Source organism: Lolium rigidum, chromosome 3 (assembly GCF_022539505.1).
Source record: "Lolium rigidum isolate FL_2022 chromosome 3, APGP_CSIRO_Lrig_0.1, whole genome shotgun sequence".
Classification (NCBI taxonomy): domain Eukaryota; kingdom Viridiplantae; phylum Streptophyta; class Magnoliopsida; order Poales; family Poaceae; genus Lolium; species Lolium rigidum.
The window spans coordinates 380,110,943-380,135,248 of NC_061510.1; the positions used below are offsets into that span (position 1 = coordinate 380,110,943).

Below are 24,306 nucleotides of genomic sequence, written 5' to 3' on the forward strand. Positions count from 1 at the left end.
GCGAGGACCCCGCGTACGGCGACGCAAGTCCCAACTGGGACTTGTGGTTCGAGGTGGAGCACGATGCGCGCCGGCGCACATGCTTCACATCCGCGACGACGCGGCCTCGCGCGTAGCCAGGCACACCTGCTAGGCGGGCTGGCCGCCGCCCCGACGGCCTCTACATCAACGAGCCCGCGCCCCGGCCCCGGCCCGCAGCCCCGGAGGAGGAGAACGACCCGGAGCCGCGGCGGCGCTCGCGGCGTCCCGCGAGCGGCGCAGGACCTCGATGAGCCGGCCAAATGGCCGCACCTCTCCGAGGCGCCGCGCACCTCCGCGCCGGAGGAGGCGGCCGGGAAGGCCCGGGAGGACGCCCGGGCGGAGGCGTGGGCCTTCCTCGAGCCGGCGCGCCGTCAGGAGGAGGCTACGCGTCAGGCGGCGCTCCGGGAGGAGGAGGAGCGCCGGGTCGCGCGCCTGGCGGAGGAGGAGCGCCTGGCCACGCAGGCCGCGGCGGAGGAGGAGCGCCTGGCCACGCAGGCCGCAGCGGAGGGGCAGCTCCGGCAGGAGTCCGCGCGGTGGGCACGGCTGCGCAGGCCGGCGAGCCCGCCTAACGCGCACTCCGCCTAGGAAAGGGCGCAGTGGGAGCCCTGGCCGGAGTCCCCGGTGCCCTCCGGCGTGGCGAGCCGGAACAGCGCGTCGCCGCCGGGGGGCGTCGTCGTCATCGACGCCGACGATGACGAGTACTACTGGGGGTAGTACGCCGGCGGCCACCGTGCTCGCAAACCCTGTCTAGGGTTTCTTTTTTTAGTTTAAAGCCCATATAGGGCTTTCTTTTGTGTAAAAATTGCCCAAAATAGGGCTAAGTTTAATTAACCACTAGTTTAATGTTATTTTTGGCTGTTTTCCTTTTTTATTTTTATTTTTGTTATTTTAATTACATATGCGGTGCGTCCGCGCGTTGGGCGCAGCGTGCGACCCAAACGGACACGCGGACGCGGAGCGCTGTCCGGGTGTCCGTTCGGCCACCCAAACGGCCCAAAACGGACGGCTCAGTGCGTCCGTTTGGATCGCCCGGTTGGAGATGCCCTTAGTGAATTGACGAAGACCGGATCCTACAAAGAAGACTGCTCCCGTATTTTGCACATCAACAATGTAAAAAACTATGGACACAGCCCCTACAAGAGGATTTACTAAGCACATAGTGTACATGTCATTCATATTTACAGGCGGTCCATTTCAGGCCAGCACTGTACAAGTCTACATGCCATTCATATTTACACTGACATTTTATTTTCCAGAAGGACAGTGCTGGGCGTCCCCGGGGGATCTGATTCCCCAGTCCCCGGGTCCCCAGCCGTTAGATCGATATCATGTACGGTTAGATTTGCATGTAGCAAAAGAAACACCTCCGGCAGCAAAAAATAACATCCCGGCAAGAATCGCATGTAGCAAAAAACGGTTCGTTCATGAAATAATCTGAGCTCGCCGGAGTCTCGCCGGAGACCTCGCCGGAGATCCGTAGCAAAAAAGTTATGCTAATGTAGCAAAAAAAACAAACATTGCTGAAGAACTCGTCGGGAGACACTGGAGCAAACATATATGTGCAATTGTAGCGACGCCTCGAACCGTCGGTAGCAATATCCGATGCCTAATGTAGCAAAGCCGGCATCCACCGGTAGCAAAAGCTGCCCTCCACTGGTAGCAACGCCGGACGCCTAAGGTAGCAGATCCACCCTCCGCCGGTAGCAACGTCCGACGCCTAAGGTAGCAACATCATCCTCCACCGGTAGCAACCCCGGGCGCCCAAAGTAGCGAGTACCAACCGTCGCACCCGGCATGCTAAACCGCCGGCGAGCAACTCCCGCGGAGACGCGTCGGGACGACACAAAGGGAGCACACGAGCTCGGCCTCCTCGAGCGCGTCTCCTACGGCGTCCTTGTGGACCTTGCCGCCCTGTCGAAGACGCCATCTCCGTGGATGCGGGGGAGGAGGTCGACGAAGGCCGCGGGGAGAAACGCGACGAGCTCCGGGCGGCGAGGTGGCCGCCAACTACCCCGCCTCACCCTCCCACCTCGACCACTTCGCTCTACGCCGCCGCCGCCGGCCCGCCGTCGTCGCGCGCTCGCCGGCACGCTGCCGGCATGCCGCAGTTCGACCGCCTCCGCGCCATGATCCCCTCCCAGCGGCGGAGCAGACACCCGCGCTGGCACTCGAGCTCGCGCTGGGAGGCTCCTTCCCTGGCCTCCTCCGCCTCGGCCGCTCCATGGTGCGCAGGAAAAAGGTGAGAGGATGGGGAACGGTAGAAGATAAGGAAAGGAACGAGTGGCCAGGAAAGAAAGAGAGAATAGAGAACGTGCGGTGCGTCCCATGAACACGCGTCACACGCTGAAAGAGGAGGCTGCGGGGCGTTCATCCCCGGGGGAATACCATCATTTTCCTTTCCAGAATATTTACACTGCCATGTATGTACATTTCCCTACTTGTTTTTCTGAAGCCTAAATTATCGGCACAAAAAAACGCCACTATTTTCGCGTAGATTCAAGCATTTCCACTTTTTTTCTCGCCTCCGTCCGCCGCCCGATCCAACTCCAGCGATGCAAGACCAGCCAGATGGTGCTCGATTTGCTTTTTTTTGTGCTCTATCGTTATGCCGGCGGGGCTCCTCTAATCGCTCTCCGGGATGGCGGTCAAGTCGGGAGAGAACCTCGGCGGCGATCTCCCGGCACGGTACGCGACCACCCGCTTCCGGGCCACCACCGGCTTCGCCGTGATATAAGTCATCACCGCATCGTCGGAGTAATCCTCCTCGGATGGCTCGAACATGAGCGGTGCAACGGAGCCTCGCCGGCGCCGGCCGCCGGCAGATGAGGCCTTGACGAGCGCGGCGCTGGCCTTGACGGCCAGCGCAGACACCTCTTCGAGGGTGACTCTACGGCGCAGCATCTCGGCCGGGAGCACGAAGTATATTTGCCCCGGCCGGAGCTCCGCGTCGCCGGCCACCGCCGCGAGGGAGCCCTCGAAGCCCATCGCGTCGGCGTCGCAGAGGAACCAGCCCTTCTCGCCGTGGCCGACCTCCTCCAGTGCCAGCGCTGCAGTGACCGCCTGAGAGTACTCCCGCAGCTCGCCGCTGGGCAGTACCACCCTCGCGGTGGCCACGCCGTCGGCTGTTGCGTCGCAGGACACGCAGAGACCCATTGTAACTTTGTAATCGTTGCGGTCTCTGCTCCTATGTAACGAAGCGATTCTGCCTAGTTCTTTCCCCTGAGCCGCTTTGGTGATGCCCAATGTGGTGTGCTGCTGCCTGCCGGAGACGATGGGGAGGAAGAGGTTTATATAGCAGAGCTGTTGAGGGCTCTGAGGGGGTGCGGATTTTCTAGCGGAGCCGGTAACTACCGGTCCCCATCTGCCCGTGCGTTTGTAGTTTGTGATGCGTGCTGGCCGAAGCAATATTCTGAATTTTTATTGGGTATTGCCTCGACACAAGCTGCGCGGCCGATACCGTATCTCCTGCTCCCTCGACCAGTACTGGTGGCCATTATGGCTATTTCTCTCCTGCTTTCTCTTCTATTCTTTCTCTTTGGGACTGGATCAAGATCCAGAAAATTAGCAGCGGCGCGGCGAGGCAGTTGGCGAGGCTCCGGCGAGGTGGCGACCAGGGACGGCGTCCTCCACGCCGACTTCATCGACGCGGACCTCCAGAGGCGCTCCGGCGGCACCAACCGCGGGGAAGGCGGAGCTCGACCTCCTCCCGTTGCAGCGCCTGTGCACCACATCGTCGCCCCGGCCTCCTCGACAAGACCAACCGGAGGATGACGAAGCGGCGGCCCCATGCTCATTTGCAGGATAGGTTTGGGATTCATTTCTCGACCTAGAGATTATTTTGTTTGAATCATCTGATGGGGATACAGAACTGGAGAGTGATTTGTGTTGCGCTTGGTTTTGGTGGTTCAATCTGAATTTTACTCTCCAATCTCGTGTCAAATATTCTACAGTACTACATCCAATTCCCTATTTGGGTCAGCTTTAGACTCAATCATCGTGTGATACTATTTGGTAATGCTCCAATTCAGAAATTCTTGTCAAAATCCAACAGAAAAAATCCCAGATTGAGAAATTATTTTGGTGGAGGTTATTCCATGATATAATACCTGCATCTCTGATAGAAAATTGATTTCTGAATGGTAACTGGGTAGAATTTGATATGGCTTAATTTTCAGTAAATATACTAAATATGTGCCATATTTCTTTCATACCAAGATGTTACTGAAGACGGAACCCATATTTACACGAAATATGACCATTGCAGGTAGATTTGAGTTGCTCACAATATTTTGAAGAAAATTTATGAAAATATAAAACAAGATAAAACTATTGAAAAAAGATAATATAACTGGAATATGTGTGAATCATATTTGTGTGTACAAAATGAAATCTGGATTATGTGTGACCAAAAACGAACTGAATTTCTATATATTTTTCAAGAGATTGTAGAAAGCATGATTTCAAAATTTCTATTTAAACGAACTGAATTGTGCGAACCATATTTGAAGATATTTTATGAAAAATCTGAAACAAATTAAACCTATTTTTATATAAAAAATAACTGGAATACGTGTGAACAAAACAAAATGAACTTCTTCTATATATAATTTAAAAGAATAATTATAGTCATGATTTCAAAAATGTATGTTAGTTGTGTCATATTTGGATCATAAAAAGGATGTCTCATTTCAATATGAAATACAATAATCTGTTGATGTGATAGTGGTATCCACAATTAAAAGAATATTATGAACATTTTGATTATTTTTTTCTGGAATGGAGCTGAAACTATTCTGGCAATTTGTCAAATTTGAATGAAAAATAACACAAAATAAATGGTAAAATTATACCAGAAAAGGGACTTAACTTTCTGCTAAGATAAGAACCTGCCTAGCAGATGAGCAGTTCTGCTGAGTGTTGCCCCACCGCTGTGCAGAGAGAGAGAGGAGAGAGGGGATAGGGCCATGTGGGTAGGACCTACATAAGCAGGAGAATATCACGAATACACAACGATACTCGGCCGGGGTAGACTCGTACTTGTCAGCTGGCACCACGTGATTGGCTCGGGAGACTCCGGTAGTTACCGGCTCCGCTAGAAAAGACTTTGCGGGCTCTGAGGGAGAAGCAGCGGGGAGAGAGAGGGAGGGTTGTCGTGTAGCCGAGAGTGGGGGCAGCAGCGAATTTTTTTTAAATAATACGAATTTTTTATTTAAGTGCAGGAATAGCGCGCGTTTTGGAAAAATTTGGAAACTGTGACCCGGTCGGTCAGCAGCTGGCCGATCGGCCCATAGGAGACCGACCGAAAGTCGGCTGCCGAGACCTTGTCAGGTGAGAGAACTAATTGGTCAGCTATCGACCAATTGGCCAGCTGTAGACCGATTGGCCCCCTACATACCGATCGGCCAACTACCGACCAATTGGCCTCCTGGTTTAGGTTTATTACCCATAACTCGTGTTACTTCTCCCCATTATTTTCCCGCCATATTTTCGCCCTCTCTTATTCACACCGCCGTTTTTTTCTCCCGCCCCTTCCCGCCAGTCCTTCCCGCCACAATCTCCCGCCAATTTTATCCCGCCACTATCTCTCGCTATATTTTCCCGCCACGTTCTCGGTTTTTGCCTATAAAGCGAGTGCATCGACGGTCTTCGCTGCACAAGTGTTTCTATCTCTCTCTCTTTTTTACGTGTGCTCGCTCTTAGCCATCATGAGTGTGCCGTGCTCGACCAGGAGTTTAGGCCGGTGAAGGCGAAGGCCGCAAGTTTGCCCCCGGATGTGATCTGCGGAGCGGTGTTGGTGCGGCCGTCTTGCTAAGGTTAAGCAGGTGGAGGATTTCTCCGACCCGTTCGGCATGAAATTTTTCATGTGTGCGAGCTATGAGCATGATCCACCCCGTAGTTCAGCTTCGTCGTCCACCAGGCCGCCGGTATGTTTGGACAAAATGTTATGTTGACATTAATTTATTTATGAATATGATTTAATGTTATTGTTTGTGTTGCGGTCTCCCCGCCCCTATGCAAATGGTTTCACTCGGATAGACACGGAGCAGCCGGATTGGGCGCGTCGAGGAGGTTGAGGAGAAACAGCGGCGTGCGTGGGCAACGTTCTTTGAGGAGGAGCGTTGGGAAAAGGTTCGTGCTAATGAAAAAGCAGGAGCGGGAGAGGCGGATCACGAAACTTAGGGCGGAACAAGCTCGTAACCGCGAGGTGAATCGAAGAGGATGGATGATGAGGCCGCACGTAGGTTTGCGAGAGGAAGAGGTGCGCAGGGAGGCTCGTGAAGCGAGAAAGGAAGAGACTAAGGGAAAGAGGCTGCTGAGGCGCAAGCGGCAGAAGAACGCGGCGACAAGTCCGGAAAATGGCCACGGTGGACGCGAGGGAAAGTAGTGTGATGTGTCGTACTAGCTATGTATCTTAATTTCAGTTTTAGTTTGTCATTGTATCTTAAATTCCGTTGTAGTGATAAGGCGTATTTTAATTACAACTTCAATGTATCTTTATTTCAGTTTTAGTATTAATGTGAAATGAATTTGCCGCAAAATTGTTGTGTCCGAAATTTTGGCTCAAGTGTTACCCGCCGAAATTTGCCGCCCAATTTTTCGCGCCCAATTTTCCAGCCATTTATTCCCGCCCAATTTTTCGCGCCCAATTTTCCCGCCATTTATTCCCGCCGAAATCTCCCGCCACTTTTTCCCGCCCAATTTTCCCGCTCAATCTTCCCGCCGAAAGTCATCCCTTGTAGCCTATAAAAACCCCCACCGTTTCCTTGTGTTTCGGTGTATTACTGTGAAGAAGATGGATCCCCCATATAAGAATCCCCCCATCTTTTCAACGAATTCATGGCCGAACCTCTTCTAGACGAGGCCCGCAAAGTGATGAGGGAGAGTAAGGTAGACACATTCGAGGAGTTCATCAGTAGCGATGCCTTGCTGCGTAAGGTGGGTAGGGAGTTTGAGAAATATTCTTATGGGTGGCCAGTGAAGAAGATGCCTGCTCGCAGCCCACGGGAGATAAGGTGTGAACTTATCGGAGTTGAATGAGAAGTGGAAGTCACTAACATGGAAGAATGAAGAAGATAGGGAAAGGGATTTGAAATATCCAAGCACGGTGGGCGGTTGAGAGTGAGGACGACGATGATATCTTTGAGCCTAGCAGCAAGGCGAAGAGAGCTGCATCGTCGAAGGGCAAGAGTGCCAAGTCCTCGAAGGGCAAGAGTGCTGCACCACCGGTCGTCGACTCGGACGACGACTTCGAGCCTAGCACGAAGGCGAAGAAAGCTGCATCGTCGAAGGGCAAGAGTGCCAATTCCTCGAAGGGCAAGAGTGCTGCACCGCCGGTCGTCGACTCGGACGACGACTTCGAGCCTAGCACCAAAGCCATGAAAGCTGCATCGTTGAAGGGCAAGGGAAAGGGTGTGCTGCGTTTTTAGTTTAAGTTTTAGTTTTTTGATGTATCTTAAATTCTGTTGTAGTGATAAGCAGTATTTAAATTTCAGCTCTATTGTATCTTAATTTTGTACGCTGTTTTAATAAAGTACTATTGCTTTAGCATGAAATGAAATATGTGAGCGGGAGATAAGTCATGCATACTCCTGCAGTTTGCTACGCAAAAAATTATACTTCCACTGCTGGTTCTGGATGCACAGCCTCTTGAAGACATTCATAAGGTCCTTTTTCCTGAATTGTGTGTAAAAATTGGCCCCCGGTGGCGCATGCACCAACGGCTCTCAATGTCAATCCATGGAGTTTCTTGCCCGGGCTCTTTCGGTGTCTTAATAGCTTTCGGTATACCTGCATGCCTGTCATGAAGGATGCAAACATTCGGCTTGTCCTTTACAATTGAAATCTTCAACTGCACTGAAAAACCATAACCAGCTTTCGGTGTTCTCACTCTCCACGAAAGCAAAAGCGAGTGGCACGATTTGATTGTTTCCGTCCATTCCAATGGCGGTCAAGATTTGACCCTTGTACTGACCGGTCAGAAACGTGCCGTCGACACATAACACGGGTCGACAGGTGTCCAAATGATTCGATGCATACACCGAACGAGAAATAGACTCTATGCGAGAACCCCGTAAGATGGGGACTCCGGCAAAAACATGTCCCGGATGTTCACATATGTTCCTGGATTCCTCGCTCGCAGCGTCTGCAGGCATACGAACAACGGCGTCGTATGCGTCTCGAAATGAACCAAACCTCATCTCCATCGCCCTCCGCTTAGCCCTCCAAGCCTTGCCATAAGAAATGGTGTAAAAATGATGCTTCTTAACATTCTTCCGTATGGCGTTTACTCTCATGGCTTGCCCTTCCACTATTTCGGTGTACAGCGGCCGGGCTATGAGATTAGACGACAGGTTGCAATGATCATTGAGGATACTTACAAGCTCACAACCGTGCGGCACAAAGTCGCTCACACGCCATATTGTGTCATACTTAGGAACATACCCATGCACCCTTCCGGGACAATTGATGTCCACACATTCCATCGTCGGGTATTTTCCGGATGACACGGTTGTTCTCAGCTCCCTCGGCTCGCCATTGCCCACTTAATTATTGCATCCCGCATATGTCGCTTCGACGGAAACATGGCCCCTACGGCGAGATTGTTCTGGTGATACTCCCAGTTAGAATCAAGGCCATCATTGATTGTCATTGCAGACGAAAAGTTGTGATTCCATCTACCAGGAATAGGCACCTCCTCCCCATCGTCAGACTCATCGGAATCATCATCATCAGTTTCACCTCCTGTATCTTCCTCTTCCATCTCATTCTGCCTGTATCCATTTTCTTCGTCACCATCAACCTCACCGTCTTCTCTCGTGTAACCATCACCCTGGCCACTATAAACATCTTCCGCATGGCTGCTCCGTTCGAGCTCGTAACCACCGCCACCGCCGGGTGCTTGACTTGCTCGGCCTGATTCGTAACCACCTCCTCCACTGTAACCGCCTTCAGGAGGCGCTACCTCCTTCGCCACCGGAAGAACTAATGCCACAGGGTTAGTTCCTCTCCTTTCAGATCCTTTTAACCAGCTCACCCACTTAGAGGTATCATCTACAGGCCTCAAATACCACACAATGTTTGATACCGACTTAGTCCACAATGCATGCACACCCACTGTGTGCACTTCGAGATTAAGCCCGAAACATTCTCGTCAACCGAGTCCTTCACCTGCTCAATTGTCCATGTTCTAGGAGCTGTCATATTCATCTCTACAGATTTGAACTCACTCGGATTAACTCCCATTTCATCCGATCGGACACTACCCATACCATAATAAAATACTATCTTCACTACATCTGTCATCTTTGCTCACCTAAAAAAATTCCGTCCGCGTCAACTACTAATACCAGCCCACATAAATACACTAACACTAAAACCCAGCCTACATTAACCTACACGAGTTAACACTAATATGCAAAGATTAGGGTTTACCCTTGTAAGCGTGAGCAGCCTCTCCAACAGCAGCAGCACGAACTGCACGCAGCAGCTCAGCACCACCACCAATTCACAGAAGCAGCTCAGCCCCTTACACCACCATCAACCTCCACCACTTCATCATCATTGCTGCTAAACAGCACCACCAAACTCCTCCAAACTCTAACCCATCTGTAGATCGGGCTTCCCTCAACTAATACAAGCAAAATGGTGGAGTTTTATTGGCTAAATCAGTGAGGATCTGAGAAAAACGGAGTTTTTGGAGCTCTTCTCCACGAACAGCAAGAGGAAGAAGATAAGAGAAAGGAAGAAGAAAGGGAGCGTCTGCGCGTCGCGCCGAAGAAAGGAAGATGCTCGCGCGGCCGTGGAAAAGTCGAGCCATGCACGGTCGGCCGGCTATCGACCGATCGGCCTCCTAGTGGCCGACAACCGCTGGTCGGCCTGTCCCCCGTCTGCGCGGCCTGCAGTCGGTCAGCTACTGGCCGATCGGCCCGCTGCTGTCCGATCGGTCGACTGCTGACCGACCGGGTCACAGTTTCCAAATTTTTCCAAAACGCGCGCTATTCCTGCACTTAAATAAAAAATTCGTATTATTTAAAAAAAATTCGCGGGGGCAGCACAGGCTGGAGCCTGGAGCTTTGTTGCCGCCAGCGAATGGCGTCGAGCCGTGGACTCGAATCGGCGGGCTTTCCTGTGCAGAGCACGGTCAATCGGCTGCTCCCATATGATGTTTATTCTTGAACAAGCTCACGGTGAACTCTCAACAGCTAGCAAACATTTCTTTACGTGGTTAAGCTGCATACATACAGGCTACCGCCATGTATCATCCGATCGAGCGAAGTAAGAAAAGGCTAAAAAATAAAGAATCAGAAATAATCGAGAAGCAGCTGGATTGAAGAAAGTCAGACATAATTTGTGTTGTTCTTGTGAGGGATATTCATTTCGACTTATGCCGCATATGAATCTACTGTGTGAAAATATATTTTAAAGTATCAAAAAATTCTGAAATAAAATTATGAATGTACATCTAGATATTCTATGTTCGCACACAAGTTTTCAGGAAAAAAAATTGTGTTCCATGTAAAAAAGACAATTTTTTATGTTCTAATACACACTATTCACGGGACATTTTTTGTCTTTTTACGCAGATCATATAAAATGTTCGTTTTCCCCGAAAACTTGTGTGCGAATATAGTATGTCCGAATGTACACGCGAAACTTTATCTCGGAATTTTTTAACATTTTAAAATTTTATTTTTTCTGTATTTTGTATAATAGGTTCGTATGCACCTATGTGCCAAACCACCTTGTGACACTACTACTTTGTCGACGTTAAGAACCATCTGATCTGAATACTCGCGTAATTTCAAGGTGATGATAAGATTTTTATGGGATGTCTAGAAGTATCAGCTAAGAAATACTCCCTCTGTATTCCGTCCTGGACTTTTTTTTCACACGGTCTTTGAAAAAAAACTATATGGATTCATATAGTAGTATAAATGGTATCCGCTGCATTCTTCTTGAACATGTCTTTCATTTCATATGTAAATTTTATTGACACGTGATAAGTACAATTCATAATCAAAGATGAAACTTGATGAGTAGCAAAATTCAAGGGCCTTACATTTTGCAATTGGATGGAGTAACTATCTCTAAAAGTCAGGAAAGAAATAGTCGCACCTATTATTCTGCCGACATTCAAGAATACTATTCCTATTAGCTGGTTTTTCATTGATATGCTCCTTACTTGTTTCATTCTTATATTATAATTGTGTGTGATTTTCCACTGCTTTGTCCTCATATCCATATTTTTTTATCAATTTTGTGTTCATAAATAACTCTTTTATGCATGGGTTTTACGTTTTGTTTTTCACACGGATTTTCTGTTTTTAGCACTTTCCTTTTTTTTTTACCTACAATCAAGCCAGCAAAAGACCATTTATCTAGTTTTCATAAAAAACTTGAGTGAGTTTTACTAGTTCTATAGTTAAAATGGCAAAATAATAGCAAGAGGTGAACGGCCCGACCAAAAATATAAGTTGCCAGGGTCATGTTGCTGTTTGCCCAAGCAACTTTGATTTTTTTTTCTTTTTCAAAATTTTCGCATGGACCATTGGATCAAGATCTGGTGGCAATCCAGTGTGTCGGACGTGCACGAAAAAATCCTCACTTTCATGCGCGAGCTGGATAAAAAAAAGATCTGTCATGGTCGTAAACCTAGTTATCGGAATACCACAATTCACGATGCGCTAAGTACCAATTCTCGCTGAATCGATATTAGCTAGTGGCATGGTTAATAGGACCTGACGACTCATGCAATAGTACATCTAGACATGGCTGAGTTGTAGAAAAGATAGAGATGATGTTTTTTTTTTAATTTCCACCTCTCCCTATATATCAAAATATAGTGCCTATTACTAGTATAATTTTTCCAAGTCAAACCATGTAAACTTTAATCAAGTTTGTACCCAAAAAAAATTAATATTTGGATTCTCAAATCAATACCATTATATTCATCATGAAATATATTTTAATATGGCATACATTAATTAGGTATTATATAGATATGATGAATTTATTGAAGTTTAACTTTCACGAAAACCAATACACACATGTTTGTTCATTGTACATGATGACTTTTTGTATTCGCATGTTCCGTGGTAGGCAAATTAATTTCTAGAGAAAATGACTATTGTAGTACACCCTCCGGTCTCTTTTAATTGACTGGAGGGAGTACTACGTAAAATGTTTATTCTTATACACATGTTTAATTCCTAGTTCAATACTAATTCCATAGTCGTAGACATGCATACATCGTTAGAGAATGGCGGATCATTCATGATATAAGGTGGTTCCTTGCCTTGTCTAAATGGCATAAAATGCACAAGAAAATGCTGTCATCAACTATTTGTGCTTACTTGTTCTAAGAGCGTGTTGCTGAATCTTATGGAACACCCCCTCGTTTCCTTTGCGTCATATCTAATATATAATCCAGTTTTCAAAAAAAAAATCTAGCTTTTTCAGTTGCTGGTAGGCCAAAAGGCTTGGCCAAAGTATCTAGCATGCTATGCCGTACGTGAAGACAGCCCCATCCACATGCATGTAGGGAGTATCCTGGAGCTAGCTAGCGAGGGGAGCAAGGTGGGTGCACCGGTGCGGTGCCATGCATGTGAAGCGGTACGCGTGGCGCGGCAGGCGGGGGAAAAAGTTGACGGGGTTCACGTGAACGCATGGGGTTCATGCACGCTAGGGCTATAGATGCGTACTGCTCACACAATATATAGCTACAACTGTACATGAGCTGTGCATGGACACATACGTACATACGTCCACCGTTCTTTTGGTCCGAACTTTGAAACGAACATCATATGTCTAGACAAAATTTATATTAAAACTCTTTGGCCTTGTTTAGTAGTAGTACTCAGTGCGTCTAAAGATAGGTGTATCTATCAACTTTTTTTAGATACAAATGTATCTAGATACATTCATATCCAGGTAAAATTAAGTCACCTATTTTAGACGGAGGACGTACTAGAGTTGAAGAGAATTGCGTGAAATCTTTACCTTCATCTAATCTCGTCAAACCCTCCAATATCTCCAATACACTAGAACCAAATAAACTTTTACTAATAAGACCCTGTTTGGAAAGTCTATTCCATTTACCTCAAATTAATAGGATGAACCACAAAACCGCGGGATTTTTTCGAACCATCAACGATCCATGAAACTAACGGGGAAATCGGTTAGAAACGTGCTACAAGGGGAAACTTAAACGACCAACGAACCGAGCGCGATTTGTGACACACCGGGGAACTTTATGGAACAGCGATTTGCGCCCATCTTATCGTAGAAAACGACATTCTAGGTGGAGTCAAAGAGCAAGTTTAATAATATAGCCAGTTAAGCTAAGTGCCATGTCATCTATAGCCAACTTAGAGCTATTGCGTACAATAGTGAGCTACAAACATGCACTAATTTATCAATATGTGGCACACCTTTCACTCTCACAAAGTGCCTAGGAGCACGTGCTAGAGCTAGCTCTTGCATAAGAACCCACTTTTTTCTCTCTACTCTCTTCCAACTAGACAAGAAAATATTAATTTAGTATTTATAACCAGCTGATTAAGACTTATTGGACTTGCTCTAAGTAAAGATTTGTTGTTTGTGGCGGCAATCCCTACAAGTTTTCACAAATACTTATCGAACAAGATCTGAAGGTTTTGAAGCTATGCATGCAAGTTTGACGCAAGAACAACGACAAACCATGCCGATCCATTGTTTCGTGCTGCCTGTCTGCATATGAGTTTCACCCGACTTGAAGCCCCAGGATAGGATGTACTGTATACCATGTTATCGTATACTAGCATATGAAAACTCAATTTCCAATGCCTGATTCAGAAACGACAAGCCGTTTCAGACCCTATCCACATGCCATGAAACTTGCATATATACGCTCGTACCGTAGTTGGCTATTCTAACCAGCGCCCCATGCATGCATGGTAGTAATCGTCTGCGAACCACAGGATGTAGCTAACCACTGGTGCCCACATCAACGTTCGCTGTGGCTCCACGAGGTCGATCTGATGTCAGTCGAAACCAGCTGAACGTACGCCAAAGAAGACAAACGACAGCATTCTGCAGGTCCACGCAACCATCGACGAAACCGCAGCTGGGCCGGAGCGTCGCCTACCTGTCCGGCCAGCCAGCGAGGCCCAGTGCGTGCGTGGCGCCATGCATGCGAGCGACGCCGACGAACCACTCGCCCTGTCCGGCGCACATGCATGCCGCGCTGCCCGGGCGGCGGGGAGCGCCACCCCGCACGACGGCCAACTTGGTCTAGTCCGGCCGAGCAAATGATCCCAGGTCTTTCCAGCGCACCAAACAGCTGCAGGTGCCTGTCGCGACGTCGCTCCCGTCCGTCGTTGCTCCGGCTCTCCATGGTGCGCCCCAGCTCAACACATCTTCCTCCAGCTCGAGCTTCCGTGAAATTTCTCTGGATAGACCGATGCACACGCCTTGGTGGTGGGTGCAGACTGCAGAGGGTGCGTGGTACGGTAGATCTTGTCGCCGGAACGTCGGACCGTCGGGCGGCAGCCGGAATCTTTGGGCGGCAGGATGGCCGCGGGTCTCAACGTGCTCATATGCGTTCAACGGGATATATTTCTCGTGTTTTGGTGTAGGGGATCAATTATTAATTTGGCTGAGCATCTCCGTGCAAAATGGGCGCTGCTGTCTACTTCTCGGCCATACTGACGCGGCGGTATATACTTGCTCCATCATCCATAAAAGGATGTTTCTGTATAGAATATAGATACATCTAAACTTAAATAAATTCAAAGCATTCGTTGCTGGTTGATTTTCAGGTGATTGATACAAGCAGTGACGTAGGTATTCACAAGTAGGGGGGCCACCGCCCCCCTCCCCTCCTCAACTTTTGCAGAATTATTGAAAGATTTTATTTTTATAGAAGAATTTTTATAGACCAGTTTGCCCCCCAGACACTGATGTTTTGCGTTTTGCTCCCCGCAAGTTTTTGGCAGGTTCCACCACTGGATAGATGATAACCAGTGTTTGACCCATTAATATCTCAAATCTGTGCCTGCACGAATCTGTTACTTCCTCCCATTTTCATATTAATTATCGCCGATTTGGATGCGCGGGTAGAGCCATTCTATGTATAGATACATCCGAATCTTCGACAACGGATACATTTTTGTGTATCTATTTAGCCAGACATTATAAAGTTTGATTTTAACTAAACCTAGAACACAAAAGTAAATAAAAGCCGAGAGAGCACTTTGTACAAACATTTTATCAGCTGTTAAATGTACTCCGTTAATTTTTCAATTTTCAGATTTAATGCTGCTTAGAATCAACAAATATTACTACATTGCATGTAGGTTTGCAGCACAGACGCCAGAGTGACTCGACGATCCACATTCATTAATTTGGCCCTCTTGCTATGGCAAGGACGAAAGAACATGGCGATCATCTACAAAATAAAATCTGTTAATTAAATACGCATAGACAGTCGGGGAAGCTTCGGTGGTTTGAATGGATTATTAGCAAATCCGTAGTGCTGACTAACTAGACATAGTGAACTACACTACATATAATGTGAGTTCGAATGCGTCAGTCCACCCACGTGAAAACTGAAACCAGTGGTAGACCCAACATAGTGACACATTTCCATGAGGACCATGACTCATCATAATCGAGTTGATACCATTAATCTTGAGGTGCAGTTTCAAGAACTCTTTTTTTTTCAACATGGAGAAAGGAACTTGGCTTAGAAGAACCGTTTTGCAAATCTCAAAACAGTGTAAACTCCGAAGAGGTATCTGCATGAGTGAAACACAAGGACAGCTGAGATTAAATGATACTTGTTCTTGTTCAAGATTAGGATTATGATGGCTGAGATTAAACGAAATCATGATAACTTTTCGAAGGTTTACACTGTTTTAAGATTTGGGGGTCTATAGAACCATAAGCCCTAGTTGAGATATGTCTACATATAAATCTGCTGAAAGAATGTAAGAGGTCATTTGGCTCTCATCACATGGGGATGAAATCAAAGAATTAATTTGCGATTGCAAGAATCAATTTGCTTGGCTGCCAGTGAATTGGTATTGAAATTGAATTGAAAATTTTATGGATTTCATCTGATACCTAATTTTTCTTTTGCGAAAAGGATCCTTGCATTAAAAGAAAAATACGACAATACAAAGCACCACAAGGAAAATGAAAATTACAACAAAGTTCTTGAGATTCCCTTCATCTTCAACCTCCAGACCGTGTTGATGGCGCGCCACCGCTACCGCTTGACCCTGAGCTGGCTTGCCGTTGTTGGTTGTGGACGGGAAGCTGCCGAACGGATCTAGAAAATGACATTCGTCTCAGAGATGAAGAGGAAGAAGTAACTGTCGATGAAGCTCCTTAACGATATGGAGATCCCCATACCTAGAAGAAGTCCTCTTGATAGACCAATTGCCAAGATCTGAAGAGAATCAACAGATCCGGTGATGCAAACAGTCACGGGCCCCTTGCTGACTCCAAATCAGACACCGATGAGGTAGGGAGAGGCATGAGATAACTTATTCCAACACACCATCGCTGCCTCCACCTCGCCGATGCCGCTAGGGAGACAAAAACAAAGAAAAATAGACCTACAAAAAGCAAATGATGAAGAGGGTGGGTCCCCACTACTCTATTCGTCGGTGTGGCCGCCGAACGGAGGGGTGAGGGGAACTGGGTTGGCTGGATCCAGGGCGGCTGCTAGGTACGCAAGGGGGATGGCATCTGACACCTAACTGTATTTTCTCTTGATACCTTGTCATTTCTATGGATTTGCCAAATAAAATGATGTCATCAATTTTATTTATTTTACTTTTGCGAAATGAAATGGTGACGTACAATGTCTAATGGTTTAGTTGATATGTCTTTTTATCTCCTTGTCTCTTCTGAATCAATGCTGAAACATTGAACCCCTCATGCATGATGTTGATTTAGGTAGAAGGATACGTCACACGATCAGATTTGGCATAGTTGTAAACTTATTCCACTGGTCGAGGCGAGATATAACGATATACCCACTCGATTCCATATTACTCCGCATATAATGGTTGGTCAAAGTCAAACTTTACTAAATTCGAGTAACTTTATGCCAAAAAAATATTTAGAAAATAAAAATACTATCATTTTTTGTGAATGATTAAAAATACTATCAGTAATACCCTAAGGCAATGCACTATATATCATCTCATTTGCATTTAATTATATATGTTAAAATACCATTTTGGACAGTGGAGCAAAGATTATAAATCTTAACTTTAATCAAACTTTATATGCAAAGTATTATGGAAGCGGAGGAGTATTTCCATCACGATCGAATTGTTTCCATTTTTTCGATAAATACAATTTCAACAACGTGTTTGTCTAGTTTGGCTCCTTGGCATAGTAAGGAACTTACAACTCACCGTTTCAGGTTGTTTAACAGGTATTTAATTACTTACTGATATTCCTATTCATGAGCTCTGATAACTTAATTATTCACTATGTTATATAACTACGGTAAACACGGACATCTGGTGCGAACAGGGCAGTACCACTGGCCACAGCTAGTGACACAATATGCGTACACGCGCTGACGGTCTTTCCAAGAACGCGTTGGACATACTGTATTAGCAAGTGTGCCTTCTATGTTTCAGACCTTCTAGATCTTGTTGTCTGAAACATGCTCCGTATATCAGTTCTTGAAGCCTGAAGGTGTACCGCGTACGTGGTTATAAACGTTTTGCACACCCAAAAATCTAGAATGTCCTGAATCGCATGATTGAGTCCTTGGACCGCACGTCCAACGACCATCCAATTGGATTTCAAACGAACAACCATCGGGTGTCCTTGAGCAATCGTGTCCAATAATCGAATGAAGCCAAAATGGTCCTTGTTACCTATATGCAATGAGCTTTCAGATCTTTTCCTTCAGAAAACAATAAGAGTTTGAAGATCTTACTACTTTGATTACAATTCTCTTTATCATCTCACTACAGGAATGGCCGGAGACGCCGACGGCCAAACCCTACGCCGAGGGCTTTTTGTCGGGGCCGTCGGCGTACGGCCTCGCCGGGGCAGCGCCGGAAGCCGGCCGTCGGCGTTTAGGTACCGTCGGCGTACAGGTTCCTACACCGAGGGCAGCCGTCGGCGTCTACCCGGCCCTCGGCGTAGGTACCCGGCATAGGCTGCCGCCGGAGCGGCGACGCGACGGCGCGGTCACGGCGTCAGGTAAGACGCCGAGGGCTACCCTCGGCATAGGGCATGGCCCCCCTATGCCGACGGCCACCCTCGGCATATAGATTTTTTTTTCTTTTTTTCTTTTTTCTCTCTCTCATATTACTTTATATTATGTTTCTATTATTTATTTACTAGTATGCATTATGTAAAAAATGGTTCTATTTTTTAAGAATTCCCTAACCCTAACTCTAACTCTAACCCTAACCCTAACTCTAACCCTAACCCTAACTCTAGCCCTAACCCTAACCCTAGGGTTTCCACATACATTGCTAACGCTAACTCTAACCCTAACTCTAACTCTAACCCTAACCCTAGGGTTTCCACATACATTGCTAACCCTAACTATAACCCTAACCCTTACCCTAGGGGTAGATCTGCGGGGTCCCGCCCAAGGATTTCCCAAGAAACAGATCACCGGAGCGTCAGAATTGTTGGAAAACTTGCTTCTGCCCCTAACATATATGTACAAGTGTGATGTAAGGTTTGGCTAACCTTGGATGTACCCGACGTTGACGATTTCCGCATAATGGGCTAACACTTGGTAAAATCCAGGATCTGTATGTGGAAACCCCGCCATGGCTCAAACGGAGCCTATTTTATGGTAAAGTATGCCCAACCTATGGTTTCCATGTACATATGTCCTAAACAAAGCAAAATAAATAAAAAATTCCACTGGTAAACCCTCGCACGGAGAAAGCTATAGGGGTAGATCTGTGGGATCCCTGCCCCAGGGTTTTCCAAGTTACAGACCACCGGAGCGTCGGAATCGCTGGAAAACTTGTGTGTGCCCACATGGCATGCACAAAAGTGATTTGAGATAGTTTTATATCCAAGGATACCCCCCAAGGTGTGTCCGGCTTCTCGGACAGGGGGTTCCTACACTTAGGCGGATTCCGGATGTATAGGGGGAACTCCCTCGGAGGTGAACTTGGAGAGAAAAGTGATACATTTAAGAACTTAAGACCCACACACGATACAAAACACTTAAATAACTAGACCCACACACATACCAAAGCGCTTAAAGTACTAGACCCACACACGAACCGAAACACTTAAAGAACTACACCCACACACAGCAACCAAAACACTTAAAGAAATTACACCCACACAGGAACCAAAACACTTAAAGACACACGGACTCGACACATACACATATTAATCAGAGAAGTCGAAATCTTCATCCTCGCTAGGGGTGTCCTCTGAAGCGGTGGTTGTGAGGTTCCACGACCACCGTTCATCATTCTCCCCCCATGTCGACGCCTCTCCTTTGGCGTACTCTGCTTCAACCTCGGCCTTCCTCTGCCGCTTTCCCGCCCTCCTCTCTCTCTTTCGTATGCCTGCTTGTCCTTCCGGAATGCGCGCATTGCCTCAACGTCTCCGGGATGGTCTCGCGCCACTCGTGCCATGAACCGCTCGTCCGCCTCGGTGGTATCAATCCGCCGCCGGCCAGCCCTGTACCGCCGCGCTTCACCCCGTGAGCGAAGTAGCGGCTCGGTAGAGAGACTCCGAGCTTCCGTCGGAGACCCGACCTCCGGGAAGTTCATTTCGTGGCGCGGCCGGCCAAACCTCCAAGCCGCAACGTCGTATGCGCGGGCAGCAGCCTCCTTCGTGTAGAAGGTGCCGAGCCACACACGCGTTCCACCGGCGGTGATTTCAGCCGCGAAATGCCCCGCAGGCCGCCGGCGAACGCCGATGAAGCCCGTGTTGCTACGGCGACGAGGAGCCATCTCAGCGGCAGCTCAACTCAGAGGATTTTGTGGTGCTGTTGGATGAGAGAAGTGATGAGGGGAGAAATGTTTCTGGTGCTGTTAGTGGAGAAGACATGTTGCATCGGATCTAGGGAATGGCCCCAAAACTTGTGTGTGTCTACATGGAATGCACAAAAGTGATTTGAGATGGTTTTATATCCAAGGCTACCCCCCAGGTGTGTCCGGCTGATACGTCTCCGACGTATCGATAATTTCTTATGTTCTATGCCATATTATTGATGATACCTACATGTTTTATGCACACTTTATGTCATATTCGTGCATTTTCTGGAACTAACCTATTAACAAGATGCCGAAGTGCCGGTTCTGTTTTCTGCCGTTTTTGGTTTCGAAACCCTAGTAACGAAATATTCTCGGAATTGGACGAAACGAAGACCCGGGGGCCTATTTTTCCACGGAGCTTCCGGAAGACCGAAGAACATACGAAGTGGGGCCACGAGGTGGCGACACCACAAGGCGGCGCGGCCTAGGGGGCCCGCGCCGCCCTATGGTGTGGCCCCCTCGTCCGGCCCCCGACTCGCCCTTCCGCCTACTTAAAGCCTCCGTCGCGAAACCCCCGAGGCGAAAAACCACGATACGGAAAACCTTGCGAGACGCCGCCGCCGCCGATCCCATCTCGGGGGATTCTGGAGATCTCCTCCGGCACCCTGCCGGAGAGGGGATTCATCTCCCGGAGGACTCTACACCGCCATGGTCGCCTCCGGAGTGATGAGTGAGTAGTTCACCCCTGGACTATCGTCCATAGCAGTAGCTAGATGGTTGTCTTCTCCTCATTGTGCTTCATTGTTGGATCTTGTGAGCTGCCTAACATGATCAAGATCATCTATCTGTAATTCTATATGTTGTGTTTGTCGGGATCCGATGGATAGAGAATACCATGTCATGTTAATTATCAAGTTATTACATATGTGTTGTTTATGATCTTGCATGCTCTCCGTTACTAGTAGAGGCTCTGGCCAAGTTTTTTACTTTTAACTCCAAGAGGGAGTATTTATGCTCGATAGTGGGTTCATGCCTGCATTGACACCGGGACGGTGATGAGAAAGTTCTAAGGTTGTGTTGTGATGTTGCCAATAGGGATAAAACATTGGCGCTATGTCCGAGGATGTAGTTGTTGATTACATTACGCACCATACTTAATGCAATTGTCTCGTTGTTAGCAACTTAATACTGGAGGGGGTTCGGATGATAACCTGAAGGTGGACTTTTTAGGCATAGATGCAGTTGGATGGCGGTCTATGTACTTTGTCGTAATGCCCAATTAAATCTCACTATACTTATGTTATCACCAGAATTTGACCGAGTCAGAGGTGGGCCGCGATCAAGATGGACTTGAAGATATATACATGGAAGAAATACGTGAATCGGCCTTTTATACCAAGTTGGGCTTAATTGCTCGTGTATCTGTAATATATTAGATCGCATCTTAGTTTAGAAGTTAGAATCTTACCCGTGCACGGTTTAGTGCACGCCCACATTAGAAAGTCCGCTGGACTATAAATATGTATCTAGGGTTTATGGAATAAACAACAACCAACGTTCAACCACAAACAAATCTCGGCGCATCGCCAACTCCTTCGTCTCGAGGGTTTCTACCGGTAGCGTCATGCTGCCTAGATCGCATCTTGCGATCTAGGCAGCACAAGCCCTGCCTACGTTGTTCACGCGTTGCTCGTATCGAAGCCTTTTTGATGGCGAGCAACGTAGTTATCTTAGACATGTTAGGGTTAGCATTGTTCTTCATGCTGCATGCTTTCGTAGTGCAACCCTTGCATGTCTAGCCGCCCCTACACCTATCTTGGGTGTAGGGGCGGCACCCCGCTTGATCATAGTTTGGTAGATCTGATCCGTTACGATTGCTCCTTGTTCTACAAGGATTAGTTTAATATCTGCAATAGTTAGGCCTTACAAAGGGGGAGGATCCGGCGGCACGTAGGGTGTCGTTCGTTGGCCCTAAGCGAGGATGTTCCGAGGATCAACCTCGTGTTGGTTTTTAGGCCTTGTTTAGGATCGGCTTACGATCACCGTGCGTGGCCGCGAGGCCCAACCTGGAGTAGGATGATCCGATTATGCGGTGAAAACCCCACATCGTCGTAGATCTCATTAGCTTCACCTTGATCAAGCAGGACCACCATATATTCGGACACCTCGTCTGAATCATGGGTGGATCGGCTCTTTGAGCCGATTCACAGGATAACCTGAGAGCCGATCGAGGCTCGTATTTAACGTTTAGGTCAGGTGGCACGCCCTTGTGATAAACATCGGTGCGTGCGACCAGGAGGCTTTGCGGGCCGTCGCTCAGAGGGACTAGGGCCAGCCGCAGCCCTAGTTGTTCCCGGCTCTACGGTGTTGCCCGTCTCGCCCGCCGGTGGGTTTCGACGTCAACAACTTATCATGTCATGTATGTGCATTGTTATGCCCTCTCTATTTGTCAATTGCCCGACCGTAATTTGTTCACCCAACATGCTTTTATCTTATGGGAGAGACACCTCTAGTGAGCTGTGGACCCCGGGCACTCTCGAACCAGTGCTGCAATAACGGTGGCCTCCGGAACGGCGGGAGGAACGTCGGGAGCCGATCTCGAGAAGCGGTCGTGGCCGACTAAGTACGCCGCCCCGACAAACCTCCAAAGCCCGGCTCCTGCGAGTTGGCTTAGAACCGAGAAAAACAAGCATGGCTGGTTAAGTATGCCACCCGGCGAATCTTCGGGGTTCGACACCCTCAGCCATCACGGCGGATCAGATTTGTACAATTCGAAAGATCGGTTCGGTATGATGCCGAAAAGGAAAGCGTTCGGCTACACCAAGCCGTACCCCAACAGCTACGAACCGATCCCGCTGCCACCTAAATATCGGCTCCCGGACTTCACAAAGTTCGGTGGATCGGACGGGTCCGGCTCCATCGAGCATGTGAGCCGATATTTGGCACAGGCTGGGCACGATCTCAGCATCGGATGAGTTGCGCGTGAGGTTCTTCTCACGGTCCCTCACAGGATCGGCTTTCGGGTGGTACACATCGCTACCACCGAACTCCATCCAAACTTGGAAGCGGTTGGAAGAGCGAGTTCCATGAGCGAGTATCATTCGAAGCTTCCGAGTCTAGCATTGCCGATCTAGCACAACTACGTCGAAGCGCGGAGAAACCGTGACGAGAATACATCCAGCCGCTTCAGGACCATTAGGAACCGATGCTTTTCGGTTCGTATAAGCTGAAAAGGAAGCGATCGAGTTGGCGATAGCAGGCCTTGCAACACAGCTCAAGGACATGGCCTCCCAAGCGGATTATCCCTCGGCGGGGCACGTGGTTCGAAACTTTCGGCATATGAACAGCGCCACCCGGACCTGTACCAAGACAAGTTCAAGCGTGCGATAGCCCCGGTCGATACGAGAGGAAGACGAAGTTCTCGCGGGAGACCAAGAAGTAGCGGTGGCCGAGTGGACTCGGGGAGGAACCCCGTGTCCCGCAAATGGGTAAAGCCACCAGGCCCGCCCGGGGGATTTGATTTTGACGTGACCAAGACGCGAGCAAATCTTCGACCTCCTACTCAAGGAAAAGCGGTTGAAGATACCCGAAGGTCTCAAATTCCCCACGGCGCAAGAGCTGAATGGAAAGCCATACCGCAAATGGCATAACTCGCTCTCCCATGCCACCAACGGCCGCAAGGTGTGGCGTCGGCACATCCAAGCGGCGATAGAAAACGGACGGTTGATTTTCAACCAATACGCCATGAAGGTCGACACACACCCCTTTCCCGCCGTAAACATGGTGGAGTATGCTTGCCATGCGGGGGTGCCGGCCGGGTTTCTGTGCAATATCAACATGGTAGATCTCGGACACCACACTCGGCAAGGATGGAGATGAGGGCAGCTGCTCTCATAGCAAAGAAACGAGAGGAAGCCGCTCCACGCGATCGGCTCCGCCAAGACGGCAAGCGCTACGTAACGAGAGGGAGAAGTGAAGAACATAAGATATCAACGACCTCTCTGCGATCACCTCCTCAACAAGTATGTGAGTCGATACGACCAACGCCGACGGTCCGGCGATGATGATGAAAGAGATCATCCGGCTAGAGAAGCCGGAAGACATCGTCGGCATAATCGCGATGAGGAGGAGCACGAGCGTTGTGCCAAGGGAAAGGCAAAGGAGCGAGACGACGAGGACAGGCACTGGGATTGTCCTTTCTTCAGGCACTGCTGGGATTCAGGAATGAGCCGATTGCCAACAATCGGCAATTGCCCAGAATGCAACCCGAAGAAGAAGGAGGCAGCCAACGTGTCCGTGTTCGAGCGCT

At 48.3% G+C, this 24,306-nt stretch overlaps 1 protein-coding gene across 1 annotated transcript; it reads right to left on the reverse strand.

Moving 5' to 3' along the window:
* Positions 1 to 2,643: 2,643 nt before the first annotated feature.
* Positions 2,644 to 3,174, reverse strand: LOC124700655. Its single transcript, XM_047232745.1, has one exon. The coding sequence runs from the start codon at positions 3,172 to 3,174 to the stop codon at positions 2,644 to 2,646; it is 531 nt and encodes a 176-aa protein (XP_047088701.1).
* Positions 3,175 to 24,306: the final 21,132 nt, after the last annotated feature.

Coding starts and splice junctions, on each gene's coding strand:
- LOC124700655 (XM_047232745.1), bottom strand. CDS start 3,174: ATGGGTCTCTGCGTGTCCTGCGACGCAACAGCCGACGGCGTGGCCACC.